Source organism: Vanessa cardui, chromosome 10 (assembly GCF_905220365.1).
Source record: "Vanessa cardui chromosome 10, ilVanCard2.1, whole genome shotgun sequence".
NCBI lineage: Eukaryota > Metazoa > Arthropoda > Insecta > Lepidoptera > Nymphalidae > Vanessa > Vanessa cardui.
The window spans coordinates 2207964-2225232 of NC_061132.1; the positions used below are offsets into that span (position 1 = coordinate 2207964).

The following is a 17269-nucleotide window of genomic DNA, read 5'->3' on the forward strand; positions in this document are numbered from 1 at the left end:
TATACCTCGTTTAGCTGCATCGTCATAAGATATAAAACTAGGTTTTGAATCTTTCGCACCCATATTCACGTATTTGCAATGATCATAACATTTTTAGGCGTAATAAACACAAAGAAACAAAAAAATTATTACAGCTGACAGCTCACGTCGTATGATCTGTAGCCATATTGAATATTTTTATTTTTTTCCACAACATTCCTTCAACTCACGATCGGATAAGTGCTGATACTCAATTCCAAAAATTGTATTGTAATTACTTCATGCATATAAGAAAAATAATATTGTAATTATTTTGAATGCAAAGGTTATAGTATGTTAAACTATTTGTAAATCCATTCATGTTAAAATAAAGTAGCATAATTTCAACATTATTCAACAGTCACACATACGATAATGATAGTAAATCATTGTAATCAAAGCAATAAAAAAAAGATCTTGAATAATATGCAGATATATGCAGTGTACCAATAATTAACAGCGGTAATAAAAACAGCGGTTTTTACTAAATTAAAACATAAAGATGGCTTGTATATTAAAACATTGCTTAGCATGAGTATTTAAATATTTTTTACCGGGTATTAAAACCAAAGCTTTATGTACAAAAGATGTGGCTATAATTGAAGAACCTCAGATACTACATTTAGTGGAAATCAGTTCTTAAAATTTACAAGTAATCCTGATTTCTAAAGATAATAGATATTCACATAATTTATCTATATCTATAATTTTTAGAAAAAACTGCTCTTCCAAAAATCTGTTTTTTAAATTAAGGAATTATTAAAAACAAATTGACGAAGGTCTGACGCGAACATTGAGTTTATTCGTGACAACTTCAAAAGAAAACTTGAAAGCAAGTCATCAAAATATCTGATGTATTATGCTAGCATATTGAATAGGTACTGCATTACAAGCATACTTGGAAGTCTTTATACATTGTCAAATGAATAATGTAAACATGAAACGATTTCAATTTTATCGAACATCATATGTCATCTATTAAAATATAGTAAACTTGTTTGATTTGTACAGTAGTAATTTAACATTAATATTTCTTTATTGCAATTGGCGTTATTTATGTATTAAATTATTTGTACAGATAAGGCAAATAGTAATACAATCGAAACAATCTTATTTTCTAAAATAAATAGAAGCTAGAAAGAGATGTTATGTCGTGACAGTAGTTCTTTGTTGTGAAACACTTGGGTTTGCTTTTTAAATGTCTGTATCGTTGTGCGTTTTACGGATAGAAATAGACGAAGAAGTGACTGAAATGGGTGATAATCCAGTTGAAGTTGGTAAGTATTAATGATATCTCATATAACACAAACAAAGGATCTACCATTAAACTACCTTCGATTTTATATTACTATATTATATATTACTTACGATGTGAATACGAATGAATAACGAAATCGTTAATGTTTTAGAGCTAGCTAAAGAGCAGAAGAAGAAAGATAGAGGTGCTCGTGATTCAAAGACCATAACTGTGGAGACATATGCTAGTATTGTTATGGGACCTAACAGTGTTTCTGGAATATTACCCACAAGTTCACGCAGATCTCCGTTAGAGGGTAGTACATCAGAAGATGATAATACCATCAGCTTCTTTTGTGGTAACCCATTGGTGGAAGTTACGAAAGGTGTCCTCCATTTGTATAAAGAAAAGTATGTGTATTCATATTTATTCTTAATAAAATTAGTGTAAGAAGGTTTCATAACTTTGAATGTTCAATTAATTTTACAGTGAATTAAAGGAAGCAGAAGAAGCTAAGACTTTGTGCTTGTTATCCGTGCCGGGTGCTTTAGGGGCCGCTGACCTATTGGCTTTTGCAGCAGCTTGTCAAGAAGATATTTCACATGTCAGAGTACTACGGGATGGCTCTCCTGATCACTATATGGCTCTACTCACGTTAGTATATAAATTATTATTTATTTGTTATATTGTAGAATCTCTAAAGATAAAGTTTCAAATTTGACAAAAATATTGAGTTAAAGAGGTATATAAATAAATTTAAATGTTACAGTATATAAATGTTCAATTCACAGAAGTATACTCAATCCTATGTAACTGTGAGTTACAGAAGTGAAATAAATAAACAAATAATAATAAAATTTGGTATTCCCTTCCTAAACTTGCAATTGGTATTTTCCTATTCCTATTTGCTGCAAATGGTTTGATATTTGAAGGGTAGGAAGCAAAGGTCTTTTCCAAGTTGTAGTTGTTTTAACTTTCTCTCTACTAGATATTCAACTAAATAACAACTTATACACATATTATGTAATAACTAAATTTACATTCTTGAAGTTATTAAGTGTAAATTTTACAAGTTGTGTGCAATAATATAAAAATACAGTTATGATAGAAAATTAAATCATTATAACATTATTATTAAGACAAAAACTATTATTTTATGAATAAGTTGACTGATATAATACTTTGTTTAAGTTTGTTGAAAATTTGAATATGACCCTGAATACAATAAGTTGTATGAAAAACAAAATTATATAAAAGTTACTTAGTAAGTTTTTTTTTTTTTTTTTTTTTTTTTTCATTTATTTTAAAGAGGGTTTTTTCTGTAAGAAAATGCCACCCTCATAGTGCTTACAAAACATTAAACTTAACAAATTGATTAATTACATCGATTCTTAAAAACACCATCCACTAATTTGTACAAAACTTGCGCTGGTTCTGATGTAGGGTCAGCGAGGACACTATTACATGCCCCCACCTCCCCGCAATAATTGATTAAACGCAAAAAAGAAATTCTATCAGTCTCATTCCGAGCACACTCCATTATTACGTGGTACGTGTCTTCTATGCTGTTACATACACTACAGTTAGGTGAAGGTGTTTTACCCATAAGAAAACCAAAGTTATTTAATGGAATGTGGCCGGAACGAAGTCGAAGAGCTGTGACAATTGAAGACCTGCTCATATTGGCTCCATCAAACCAAAGACTTTTCCGTAGTCCGGGTTGCATAGTTCTGTACCAGATCCCTTTAGTCAGCGATCGCTCATCAAAATATTCTCTCCAAAATTTGTAATATTTTTCTTTGGCTAGATATAATAATTCCGTATAATATGGTACGCATTGGTAGTAAACACCATTTCGTGCTGCATTTTTTGCTAAAAAATCTACTTTTTCATTATCCTCTAGACCAATATGAGCAGGAATCCACTGCAACATCACTTTTTTATTTTGACGAGAGAAACTTAGAATAGATTTTAAAATTGCATAGGCTATCGGAGCTCCTCGAAAGGTCGAGGTAGACCGAGCCACATGTTGAAGAGCACTTTTAGAATCGGAAAAAATTACAAATTTATCACAATCTATTGTACTGATATATGATAAAGCCTCCAAAATTCCTAATAACTCTGCACGCATCACAGATATCTTAGAATCTACTCTAAGTTGACAATTAGTATTAGTTTGAGGGTCATAAAAAGCAACACCAACATCAGAGCTATCTTTTGAGCCATCTGTAAACACTTTATAAAATGATGAATATATTTCTGAAATTTCCCGTTCCGATAATAGTTTTAAAGCTGCATTACTATATTTACTTTTACTTTTGTCAATTGATGCTAAAGAACATTTAATGTGAGAGGATAAATCCACACTGCTAACCCACGTGTCTAGACTAAACATATCTAGTTTATTACTTTGGTGAATTTTGAGAGCATTGTAATCATTGTGAATCTTAATGAGCAATGGTAGTTTTTTATTTCGCCAATAAGAATTGGTACACATATTTTGGAATATATTTAACAACTTGATAATTTCATTGTTAGCCATAGATTTACATTTTAACCAAAATTTAACTCCCAAATTATACCTTCTGATCGACAAAGGTGGTACGCAAAGCTCATTTTCCATAATATAGATCGGTGTAGTTTTAACAAAGCCACCAATAAATCTGAGACTCTGATTCTGTAACGCATCGATTTTTTTCAAATTTGTGTTACAACTATTATCATATAAGAAACTGGCGTAATCTATTCTGCTCCGAATCAACCCAAAATACAACCGCCTTAAATGAATTGGATGTATACCCCAGCCCGGTCCTCTTAGAATTTTAATAATATTTAATAAATTCAAAATTTTGCCTCTTAAGTAATTAATATGTTTTGACCATCTCAATGAATTGTCAAGCCACACTCCTAAATACTTGAAAGCGTTAACCTCTTCAATTATTTTGTCATTCAATAATATTTTCACTGTATATTTTTTATGGCCCCTTTTAAATATGCAAACTTTAGTTTTAGTAGACGAAATCTCTAACCCTATATCTAATAATTGGACAGCCATCGTGTGCAATGACGACTGCAGTTTCTCAGAGCTTTCTGTCAAATCATCACATGAAGTAAATAAAAGAAAATCGTCCGCATATTGCAATATAGAAACTGGGCTGGTACGTTTGCAGATTTTATGGGTCGCGATATTAAACAATAAGGGCGCTAATGGATCTCCTTGAGCCAATCCTAGGCTGGTACTTCTTGCCATAGTGTTTCCGTTATTAAGAATTTTAAGAATTCTATGGTTTAAAAAATTCCACAGATAACTGCAAAATTTTGATCCTACCCCCAAACTATCCAGAATCGAAATGAGTGAAGATATATTGACATTATTGTATGCGTTATGGATGTCAACAAAACACGCGATGGTTGGTTTATTTTCCGAAAATCCAGCTGAAGTTTTAGTTATGAAGTAAGAAAGATTATCCGCACACTGATATGATTTTCTAAATCCTGTAGTATTTATCGAAAAAATATTATTCTTTTCGCAGAACCATTCCAATCGCTTATTAAGAATACTATGGAAAATTTTACATAAGCAAGACATTAAAGCAATTGGGCGTAGTGACGAAATAGATTCTGAATCTCTACCTGCTTTCGAAATAGGGACAACGATGATATTTTTCCACTGGCAAGGGAGAAAGCCTTTCTCATAAAATAAATTGTAAAGTGTTGTCAATACGTGTTTACTATTTTTTGGAAGGTGTTTTATCATTAGGTATGTAATTCCATCATCACCAGGTGCTGTATTTTTAGATGGAATACAGCTTTCTAGCTCAGTTATACAAATTTTGGAACCTATTTTATTATTATGAGAACGTAACACAGGGCACATAGGGGAGACATAATCGGGAGTTAAGCTACGCAAAAGTTTGTTTACTAGATTTCCATTAATTTGTTGTTTAGGAGTTTTATAGCCCTTTATCCACTTCATTTTAAGCCATAACTCTGTTGATGTAGTTTTGTGATGTACAGACGAACAAAAATTTTGAAAAGATTTACTTTGAGAGTTACGCATCAGGTTTTGTGCAGAGTGAATTTTATCCTTCAATATATCCAAATTACGTGGGATTGGATTACGACGGAGTTGTGACAAAGCCAAACGTCTCTCAGACACTGCTTTAGACAAATGCTGATTCCAGTACGGCTTGGGGGTGAAGTTTGTAGTAGGGCTTTCGTTAAATCTTATTAGAGGAATAGATATTTCTGCAGCTATATTTATATAATCTACGAAGGAGTCGTAGTCTTTTTGGGGATCATTAAACCAAGAAAAATTATTAAACAAGTCTTCAAGTATTTGCGTGTATAAATTCCAATCCGCTAATTTAAAATTTCTTTTATATATCCATGGATATGAATTACTGACATTGGTTGATATTTTAATGACCCTGTGGTCACTGCCCAAAGTTTCATTGAGAACTGTATAAGTAAATTTTAGCGCAATATCAGAGGTAACCAAAGATATATCAGGGGAGTACTCTTGAAGAGTACCGTTAACTAATTTTACCCTGGTTGGTGTGCGGTCATTTAAGGTCACAAGCTGGTTATCCGAAAGCGCATCGAATATTTGAAGGCCTCTTTGGTCAATTTTTTGTGACCAGTTAGTGTGATGCCCATTAAAGTCTCCAATTATAATTGTTTTAGAATTAGCTATCGAGAAAATGGCGTCCCAATCATGAGTGCTGGTTCGGGCAGAAGATGGGCAATAAACAGAAATTACATTATCAAAGTCTCCGCAATTCAAAAGCCTAACATGGATGATCTGGATTAATGAATTAGTTTGACGTACTTTGCATACCTGAGATTTGATGGATTTATGTACAATTATGGCTATCCCTCCATACGAGTCAGCACGATCGCATCGGTGTATATTGTAATTTTTGATATTTAAGTAACCATTTGGCTCTAACCAAGTCTCACATACGGCAGCAATATGGATCTTTTCCTGCCACAGTAAATTTTCAAAGCTTGTCAATTTAGGTCTAAGACTTTGTGCGTTCCACTGAATTATATTTAGCTTTGTGAATTTATGTGTTTAAATAGTCTAAAATTAACTTTAGGATAGGCCAATCAGAAATATTTTCAACTACAATTAAAATCAACCACTCAACACAACACTTAATTGATTTCTTTACTTTTTGTTGAAAAGATCCGCTTTTAAGAAATAAAATTTCTTTTAGTCTACTTAATAGTTCTGAGAAATTGATATCTCTATCTAATGGTTTTTCGAGATTTGTTTGATGTAATTCTTCAGATTCAATTTTGGAATCAGACTGGTTATGGCTTGTAGATAGGTTTGTAGTTTCGGTTTTAGGCGCTTTATGTTTTCTAGGTACATTTTCGGATTTACGTTTTATTCTTGGCATTTTAGTCTGTTCACTTGAAACTTGTGCCGAAGATTCCTCTTCTGAATCCACATGAGTAGAAAACACATGTGAAACAACATTTGCGTATGTGCGATTTGTATGAATGTGTGTTTGATCAACGTTAGTATTCACAGTTTGGATGTTAAATTTTGGGGTCGGAGACTCTGGTAACATTGTACGAGCTTTCCTGTATGTACAATTAAATTGAGACATGATCTCGCGAATCTTTTTTTCATTCAAAAAAACAGGGCATCCTTTATTGAGTGCCATGTGTGGACCTTGACAGTTAACACAAACAAACGTCTTTGTCTCGCAATTTGCATGATTACTACCACATTTAGGGCAAATAATCTTATTTGATGGGCATCTAGATAGTGTATGTCCTAATTTCCAGCACTTGGAGCACTGAGACACAGGGAATGTGTAAGAGTCAACATTAATGCGGAGACTGTCCACGAAGACATGAGTAGGCAAATACGAACCCTTAAAACAGAGACGAACTCTCTCGGAGTCAATCCAGCTACCATCCACATCGCGTCGTTTCAATCTACTCACTGAACTTAATTCAGCACGACTATCACATTTAATGCGCATTTTAATTTCTTCTTCCGTTAAATCGAGATCCACGTCCTTGATTGTACCATATGTAAAATTGACTTGAAATGCTTTTTGAAATTTCCACCCTTTATTTAACAAATCTTCACAAGTCATCATTCTATTCATACAGTGCACATTATCAAATTCAACTCTAATTTTGTAGGGGCTTAAGTATTTTATTTTAGTTATATCAGTAATTTTCAACTCCTTTAATAATTTTGCAAGGGCAAATTGTTTGGGAAACTTTTCTTTACATGAAATGTACATTTCCATGTCTGTGTCTTGAGTTTTAATTTTTTTTTCTTTCATAACTGTCTGCCAACCTTCGTCTTCGTCTTTATCATCTCTTTCTCTTTTATTAACTCGCGCTGACCACTGTTCTGTATCATCTTCCATGGGTATATATTCTGTCTCTTTCTCACAATTCTCTTTTCTTTCTTTCCGTAACATCTCACTTAAATAGATAGTTGGGCTTGGAGTCCTCAACTCATTATTCACATTGTTCTCATCAATCGAAGCATCATTTTCATCCATGTATAATAATAAATTAAAAAATACGCAGAATGAATACAAATACAATCATTCAATAGTTATCTGTTCGATAGATAAGCGGCACCGGTCGGCCCGCACGCCGAACGGGTTTCACAGTAATTAGCTAATGACTTGTAAACAAGAAAGAATGCATTCAAAACAATAAACGTCCACCTCGTACGAGTACCGATACGAGACTCCTACTTAGTAAGTTACTAATGTTACTTAAGCTTTTTATAATCTTTTATCATATCTTGTTTGGTTTAGTAACTTATATATGAGACATCTCGAAAACCTTTACAACGTTAACAATTATCTTTGAAATTCTTTCACATTGCTACTCAGAAACAAATAATCATACATAATGTAATGTTCCTTTTCCTAGGTTTCGAACATGCCAGTCAGCGCGGGAGTTTCATTCTGCATTTTCAGGCGTGCCCTACAGTAGCCTAGAGCCTCAAGCTCTATGCCACATGGCCTGGGTGTCTCGGGTGGAGTGGGCCCGACATGGTGCTGCACCTCCTTCACACACTGAGTTGCCCACTTGTCCTGTCTGCTTAGGTATATTAAAATATTTTTTTTGTTATTTTATATTATATAAATTGCACTTTTTTAATAAATTAAATTTATGTTAGTACATAATTAAAATCTTTCAACATATTATCATTAAAATTCTTATAATGATAATAATATGTTGAATATATAAATTTATGTCTCATTTCATGTTACTGACGAAGGTCGTAATTATAATAATTAAGTAAAATATTGCAATAAAAAAAAAAAAAAAAAACTGGGGAAACTTTCACTCACAATGTGATGTTTAATCGTTATTACCATATAATATTTATATATTATTTATTAAACATTTATATTTTACATGTTATCATGAACAGAGCGCATGGACGAGAGCGTGGCGGGCGTGCTGAGCGTGCAGTGCGCGCACGCCTTCCACGCGGAGTGCCTCGTGCGCTGGCGCGACGCGCGCTGCCCCGTGTGCCGCTGCGCGCAGACGCCCGAGCCGCGCGAGCGCGCGCTCTGCCTGCAGTGCGAGAGCGAGAGGGGTAACACATCATTACATAGGTCTCTCATATGATTGTGTCTCATTTCATTGAAACTCTGCCGCATGTATATTCTATCAACCTGCATTGGAACAGCGTGGTGGAACATGTTACAAACCTTGAGGCCAGCCTTAGCCCAGCAGTAGGAAATTTAGAGGCTGTTATTGTTATTCGTTGTTGTTGCACACACTAAAACAAAGTCACTCACCGCTGTCTGTCATTATGTTCTGTTTTGTCTGTCTTGTTCTGTCGTAAACTTAGATCTTTGAAATTACACACCGGTGATGGTGGACTTTGGTGGGGTTTTTATTAGAACGAGTGATTCGAGAGGTACATTTTTGTATATAATATATGGACAATATGGTAAAAAAAAAACAGTGATGACGACTGAGAAACTGTGAACGTTGTACGACACTTTGTGTTATATTTATTGTCAGCATTGATCCCGTGCGAAGCCAGACGAGTTGCTATCATATTCGTTAATTAAATATATATTAGTCATCCGGATATTCATCTGTACAAACTACACTCTCGCTTAGATCGTCTTCACGGACAGATGTGGGATTCAAGTTGATATGTTACACAAATGTGTAGCGTGTGAAAAAAATCATATTCGTTGATAATCAGGGTTGCCGATGCCTAATTCCCCAAAAATCTTAGCGAAATTCCCCAAATTGGGGAAAAGAAATGTCCCAATTCCCCACACAGAAATAAAGTAAAAAAAAATCATGTTTTTGTATGTTGTTCTTCATTTTCTAGCAATAAAATCTAATTTTCGAGGTAAATTTCATTAAATCAGACTAGTCATGGTTACTGATGACTGTATATTGTGTACTATGCTAGCTAATAATCGACTACAATTCAATTTTTGTACTAACTAAAAGACGGATAAATTCCCCTCATTTTCCCCACATGTGACATTCCCCTCACTAATCCCTAATCGACTTACGATACCCCGCAATTTGGGGAATTCCCCATACATTGGCAACCCTGTTGATAATGTGTTTATTTCTATACTGCTTGTCTAAATCACATTCTCGGTACAGAGGGCGAGGACACAGCGGAGGGGGAGGACGAGTGCGCGTCTGCGGGTGAAGGGGAGGGGGGGGGAGGGCGCGGGCTCGCTGTGGATCTGTCTCATCTGCGGACACGTTGGCTGCGGCAGGTCAGTTGACGTTTTCTCTCTCATGCATATGCATATAGATGTTTTTTAATTTTTGAAATGCATATACATATACCACAACTACTAAAAAAAAATACAAAAATCAGCATGTGATATTGATTTATAGTCCATTCCAATGACAAAAGGAAACATTGTAAACATACCATATTTTTCAATATCACAAGTGTTTCGTTAATAATTCTGCTATATGATTAACTACAAACAGTTGCATGTCAACATGTCACTAAACTACATAAATCCACTTTAATTTCACTTCCAAAGTAACGAAAACAGTTTTGTCGACATTCAAGACGCTATTTTTCGATGACGAACATTTAAAATAGAGGCCTCGACTAAGGATGTTCGCTAAACGAATGGAGACTGAATGAATTTATACAGATAAAAAATATATTAGTTTTAAGATACATTATATATATTTTTAAAAAAATATATTTATTTAATTGGTTGTAATATATAATATGAATCATTTATTAGAAACGTAAAAAGTTACCTAACAATAGATAAAAAAGTTATTTTTTATACAGTAAGGTTTTTACATAAAAATAACATTTTACCAAAAATATTAAAAGAATTATTTTACTTAAAAAAATCTCTTATTTCATAAATGTAGATCAGTTTTGTTCATAGCAAAATTGCTATGAACAAAACTACTAGTTAACAAATAGTTTTGAAAATAATACAAGGGTAAGAAAGCCATTCGTCTCTCATCTTTCGTATCATGTGCACGGGTGCTTATTCGGAATTCCCTAAAGTTTTTTATTACGACCTGGCTTTGTTTAAAAGGAAAATTACTTTTAGAATCAAAAAAATATATCGTTCCTTAGCATCCATTACCTATTCATTCGATTATTTTCACCTCACTAGTCGAACGCAAATGACATATCAATTCAAGGTCAAAGTTGTTTATTTATATTTTCTCCTCTTCCCATTGGAATAGACTATACTTTCATATCAGACAGTTGCGACTCAACCCAACGAACTAAAAAAACTTGCAAATGGTAAGTTTTTTAGTTCGTGATAAATCAAATCAATTTTATTAAAGTAAGCTTCACAACGAAGCGTTTTTGAATCGGCGATATTTATATACTACCACCGTTTCGAAAAGCAGCCTCCCGCTAGAAGAAACGGCAAGAACCTCACATAATTGCTCTTTTGAAATAAATCCTGTCCTGTGATGGAACCCAAATTTTAAATCCAGGCTTTATTTATGATTTTATTTTATGATTTTATATTATCAAAATATAATTTCAGATATGAAAAGGGGCATGCCGCTAAACATTTCCAAGCTTCAAATCACACCTACGCGTTACAACTGGGCTCGAACAGAGTGTGGGACTATGCGGGTAATGTATCAGTGCACTTAAATAATTCATTAATTTAAGAAGCCTTTATATCATCTATATAGAAGAGCTTAATAACATAGTTCAGGCGAATTGTTAATTGTTTTGCTATATTGTGCACCACAGATGATGAATATACCAGATGTTGTGGAATGATTTTTTTTTATATTATAAATAAAGAGTTTTATGACTTGTTTATCTTTATTCCTTCTTCGACTGGAGTAAGGTATATATAGTTATAGTACGAAACAACTTAGATGTAGCATCGGCAAAATCCGTAAAACCGATTACTGCCGATTTATACAAGCAATAGAAATAGCTCCGTATCGCGCCATTCGACGTTATTCGTCGCTATAGATTCTCGCGTCAAAGAAAACAAATACATGTAAGTCGTGTCAAATTGACGAATATATTAGGTCATACGACCTCCGTGGTCGAGTCGTGTGTACACCGGTTTTCATGGGTACGCCACTCCGAGGTCCCGGGTTCGATTCCCGGCCGAGTCATTGTAGATTATCATTAGTTTTCTATGTTGTCTTGGGTCTGGGTGTTTGTGGTACCGTCGTTACTTCTGATTTTCCATAACACAAGTGCTTTAGCTACTTACATTGGGATCAGAGTAATGTATGTGATGTTGTCTCATATTAACTATTTAATTATTATATTCATATGATATTACAAGTTATTACGTTTGTGTAAAGATCATATTCGCATAAGAAATAAACATTGATAATTTGGGATAGCATACTTAATTCGGATGTGATCGGTTTTACGAATTTTGCCGATGCTACATCTAAGTTGTGTCGCACTATACTTGTGCTTTCAAGAGAATCTCAGTCGGTGAGTGTGGGCGTTGCTACATCTGAGTTGCGTCGTCCTATACTTGTGCTCTCGAGCGAATGCCAATGAGTGTGAGCGTGCCCGCAGGCGACAACTTCGTGCACCGTCTCGTGCAGAACAAGGCGGACGGCAAGCTGGTGGCGGCCGAGGGCGCCGCGCACGACGACAAGCTGGACAACGCGCAGCTCGAGTTCACCTACATCCTCACGCGCCAGCTCGACGGACAGCGCTCCTACTACGAGGAGAGGATCGCCGAGTCAGTCGCCTCGCCTACGTATAGCTGATATGCACCTGGGACGCTTGATCTTAGATTAGGGATATGTGAGCGCACTAACTTGTGCACTATATGTCCTGCGTATTGGGATAGTTGTTCTTGAGATTGGCCGCAGGGCGAAGTCTGATAGGATAATATTAATTTATTGATGTATGAATTCCTTTATAAAACAATAGTTTATTTTTCGAAGTAAGAATCGATTTTGATGATATTAATTTGGATAGTAGGATTAGTAAGATTTTGTATATGTTGATGATATGGTATTTTAATATAATAAATAAATGTCAGCGCAAATGTACCATACGTAACATATTACATACTATACTATACGAAATTTTTAAAACACATATTCGGAACTTCTGTTTTACCCCCTTAGAGGTGGAGTTTCGCGTGTCCACACCCTATAAGGAACCTACCCGCCAAAATTACAAAATTGTAGTTGCTATAGTTTATGAGATTTCGTCATAAATCAGTGGCCCCTCAACACGTATAAACATAAACACTACCAATTTTTACACTGGCGAGACGTCACCAACGATCAAAAATGTTACATATCTAATGAAACGTATGACAACTTCCTTAAAGTCCAGAAGACAGGACAAGGGTATGGACATTTATATATACAGTGTGTATAGCCAGTATGAGGTATGACCCCCCCCCCGCAGGCTGGAGCGCTCGCGCTACATTGTGTATAGCCAGTATGAGGTATGACCCCCCCCCCCCGCCCGCAGGCTGGAGCGCTCGCGCGCGGCGGAGGTGAGCGCGGCGGAGGCGCGCGCGGCGGGCGCGGGCGCGGAGGCGGCGGCGCTGCGCGAGCAGCTGGCCGCGCTGCGCCGCGAGCACGCCGCGCTCGACCGCCGCCTGCAGCACGTCACCGCCAAGTGAGCGCGCTGCCCTAACCCGCCGAACCTCTAACGCGAACCTTACGTTCGCGTGTTTCTGGAACATTCTCTAATAGACCTGCTGCTATGCTTATCCACTCGAGTTCGTCGATTTCTATTGGCATTGATGTCTTATTATCAGGTGGTCCAATTACCCGTCCAACTGAAAAAAAAACTAAAAATAAAACTACCAATATCTTCTTCCAAAGTTCCAATGTAGTATCCAATATTGATTCATATTTACCGCGCCATTTTTTAGTAAAATCATATTGACTATTTAAATATCAATTAACAATATGATATCGTGTCAGTTCGTTATCAAATGTTATTCACTTATCTTAATATTATATACCAGCTATAAGAGTAGAAAAGCTAAGTAAACAATATTTGACAACGAATTGACGCGATAAGATTTGTCGAGAGTTTGAATAATCCACGATATTCGAGATGAATTTGCAAAAAATTAAAGTGGATATATATATGTAAGAAGTTCACTATTGTATTATGAATAAAGGCATATTAATCATATACTTTTATTAGCGTACAATACAGCTGAGTTATTACCAAATCTGATATATATTATGAAGGGAATTACTTTACCTTTAAGGTCTAAACTAAAAATCTGGAAGAAAATGTTACCTGTATGAGGCAATTTTTGAATAAATTATCAATATTTTATGGACCTGCTATATCTCGCAGAAGAATCGTAGGCAAGTAATTAACTTAACGGAATTTTTCCTCCCCTAGGGTGTCCACGCTGCAGAGCGCGCTGTCGGAGGAGCGCGGGCTGGCGGCGGCGCTGGCGCGCTCGCACGCGCAGTGGCAGGAGCGCGCCGACGCGCGCGAGCAGGCCTTCGCCGCAGAGGTGAGACCCACGGGACAACAACAAAAACAACAGCCTGTAAATACCCACTGCTGGGCTAAAGGCCTCCTCTCCCTTTGAGGAGAAGGTTCGGAACATGTTCCACCACGCTGCTCCAATGCGGGTTGATGGAATACACATGTGGCAGAATTTCTATGAAATTTGTCACATGCAGATTACCTCACGATGTTTCCCTTCACCGCTGAGCACGAGATGAATTATAAAGACAAATTAAGCACACGAATCAGCGGTGCTTGTCTGGGTTTGAACCTGCAATCATCGGTTAAGATGCACGCGTTCTAACCACTGGGCATATATTACTTAATATATCTGCAATTCTTAAGGTGGCAGATCTTAAGGAACAGCTCCGTGACGTGATGTTCTTCGTGGAGGCTCGTGGGCAGCTCGAGAAGACTGAGGGGGCCACGCAGGAGGAAATCGCGTCCGCTAGCGTCACCGTGCAGGCGCCAGCCAAACCGCGCCGACGAAGGCGATAACTGTCATAAATTTTCTAAAAACGATTTGTTGGTAAAAATCTGAAGCATTCGAAAATTTAACATAAAAATGAACCTTTAAGAAACATCATTGAAATTGTATTAGGTTATCAGAAAAAAAATAGTTTATAAGTTATTATTGTAAATATTCATGAATGTTAGAAAATGTAAAAAAAAACTGATTTCTGCAAAAATAATGCCGTCATAGAATTATAGTGTTTTTCTTTTTAAATAGTTATGATGGCTATTTTTTAAAACACGAAGATTTTCTAGCAGAGCACATTTCGTTTCTTATAATTCTGCTGCAGCTTACAAATTGCGATATACTGTGATATAACTTAATAATAAAGAATTAATTTTGGGTCTATCTTTGTTTTAATTGTATATAACGGAGAAGGCATGTCCGAGCGCGTTTTTAAAAAACACATGACGTTAGCATAGCTAACGTCACGAGTGTCAGAGTTTCGATCTTTAACCATCTTCGGTGGTATGAAATAAAACTCAGGAAATAATCCTCTCTGATTTATTCCAATATGAGACGGTCCGATCGCTCCGACGGCTCGACCAAGTCTGTCGATACCGGCGGGTGCTTGATCTTTTATAACAAGAATAGGTGGGTAGACTTATTCACTCAACATAACATCTGTTTACAAACACTAAAATATTTCAGACTAATTTAACATTTCAAAATTCACTAAAAATTATTAATTTAACAATCAAACGGTTTCAAATTATTAAAACAATTATTTCTGGACACGTGTTTTTCTTAAATTCGTGGTTTCGCTCCGACACGGCCATTCTGACAGGCGGTGCGCGCTCTGCACCTGCCTAAGTTGCGCTATTGGAAATCTGCGAATCAAAAATATTTTTGAAGCAGGTATCTGTAAGCAACACATCATGTTGACCTTTGATAATTGTTTTGTAAAACAGTACACAAAGAAATCTCTCATGCACCTTTATTGTAATAAATATGGGTAGATTTTACGCATACTATTGCTCATAACTGTGTCATAATAAAGGTTCTCGTAGATCTGTGGTGTATACATGTCTATACCACGGTCCACAAGGTCTCCCTACGGTATCTCATGGTTCTCTGTGGATACATCAAGGATCCGCGGGTAGCTCGAGGGTAACACGTGGTTAGCTCAGAGGTATCACTCTCCAGATTACGGATATAAATGGCTACTAAAGGTTCTCGTAGATCTGTGGTGTATACATGTCTAACCACGGTCCACAAGGTCTCCCTACGGTATCTCATGGTTCTCTGTGGATACATCAAGGATCCGCGGGTAGCTCAAGGGTAACACGTGGTTAGCTCAGAGGTATCACTCTCCAGATTACGGTATATAAATGGCTACCACGGCTCCACAACGCCTCCCAACGGTATCTCATGGTTCACTTTTGGATACATCAAGGATCCGTGAGTAGTACGAGGGTAACACGTGGTTAGCTCAGAGGTATCACTCTCAAACCAGAGTGTACGTGTGTAGTTATGGATGCATGAGGAATCTCAATGGTAATTAATATTCAAAAATTTTTTTTTTTCTTTTTTGTTATTGCTCTTTTTTATTTCTTTAGATTTTAAGAGGTAAGATAAGTAAATTTTGCCTCACAGTTTTATGCGATGATTAGTTCTCGTCGATGCTGACCACTCGCACTGACTGACCAGCTCGTGATATGGACGACAACTCCCACTGTCACGGCCATTCTGCGGGACGGTGCGCGCTCTGCACCAGTCGCATTTCTTGGTCGCCCGGCTGCGGTGCACGACGAAGCTGATCACGAGCGCCCTCTGCCGACCACCTCCTCCACTGTCGTTATTCTTATGAAACCTGCAAATCTCGAAAGACACAATTAATTAATCACATCAAGTAATGGTGGTTACGTGGACTCTTTATTAATGTCGATCAGGTTTAAGAGGTTCAGGTGGTATGCAATGTTTTCTTTGTGTAAAAAGTGGGTGGTGCAACTCCATATACTAGATGCACTGTTCGGTCTCGCAGTTCTTCATTTTTATTAACTCGTTTTTGAGGGTAGTAATAATTCTTTCCACTTGGCCATTTGCTCGGCTGGTTCCTGACGTGTTGTTTATCTTAGTGTGTCTCCATTTCCCCGTGCTATCCATGATCTCCGTGATCCATATGGTTACTTGTTGATTTTTCGATTAAGATGTGCCACACATATGAACAGCATGGCAAATGAGGATGCCCTTGAAGCGTATTGTTCTTAATTGTAGGAAGTAGCCGCCTCAAGTACTGACGAAGTGGGCACTCCCGCACTAGTCGGCCTTGGAGCTGATGAATGATTTATTGGATTCTTGGTTTGCAGTCCTCCCATATAGATGGGCCCCATTACACCAGGCAGTAAGTGTGCAGTGCTTAGAGATCTTCTTATCCCTTCGCAATATGGTTCTGTCTTGTAGCGATCCTTATATGACAGGTGGAACCGAAGCGGATGAGGACGTAGCAGAGATCGGAGCTTGTTCCAATCCCACTTCTGATAACGGAGAAGGCATGTCCGAGCGCGTTTTTAAAAAACACATGACG

General features: G+C 36.6%; 2 protein-coding genes across 2 annotated transcripts in view; one reads left to right on the top strand and one right to left on the bottom strand.

Moving 5' to 3' along the window:
* Positions 1-175, bottom strand: part of LOC124532690 (ubiquitin carboxyl-terminal hydrolase 32) — a 41204-nt gene extending 41029 nt beyond the window's left edge. The window contains exon 1 of the mRNA XM_047107716.1: positions 6-175. Coding sequence (XP_046963672.1) covers positions 6-63 — 58 coding nt within the window. The 5' untranslated portion in view covers positions 64-175. The remainder of the gene's footprint in view (positions 1-5) is intronic.
* A 748-nt stretch (positions 176-923) lies between these two features.
* On the top strand, positions 924-15088 carry LOC124532927 (BRCA1-associated protein). Its single transcript, XM_047108053.1, has 11 exons — positions 924-1295; positions 1428-1665; positions 1745-1909; positions 8177-8352; positions 8685-8871; positions 9916-10014; positions 11284-11375; positions 12300-12468; positions 13218-13367; positions 14115-14232; positions 14574-15088. The coding sequence occupies exons 1-11, from the start codon at positions 1217-1219 to the stop codon at positions 14724-14726; spliced, it is 1626 nt and encodes a 541-aa protein (XP_046964009.1). The 5' UTR covers positions 924-1216; the 3' UTR covers positions 14727-15088.
* Positions 15089-17269: the final 2181 nt, after the last annotated feature.

Coding starts and splice junctions, on each gene's coding strand:
- LOC124532927 (XM_047108053.1), top strand. CDS start 1,217: ATGTCTGTATCGTTGTGCGTTTTACGGATAGAAATAGACGAAGAAGTG. Junction 1,296..1,427: donor TGATAATCCAGTTGAAGTTG/GTAAGTATTAAT, acceptor TTAATGTTTTAG/AGCTAGCTAAAGAGCAGAAG. Junction 1,910..8,176: donor CACTATATGGCTCTACTCAC/GTTAGTATATAA, acceptor TCCTTTTCCTAG/GTTTCGAACATGCCAGTCAG.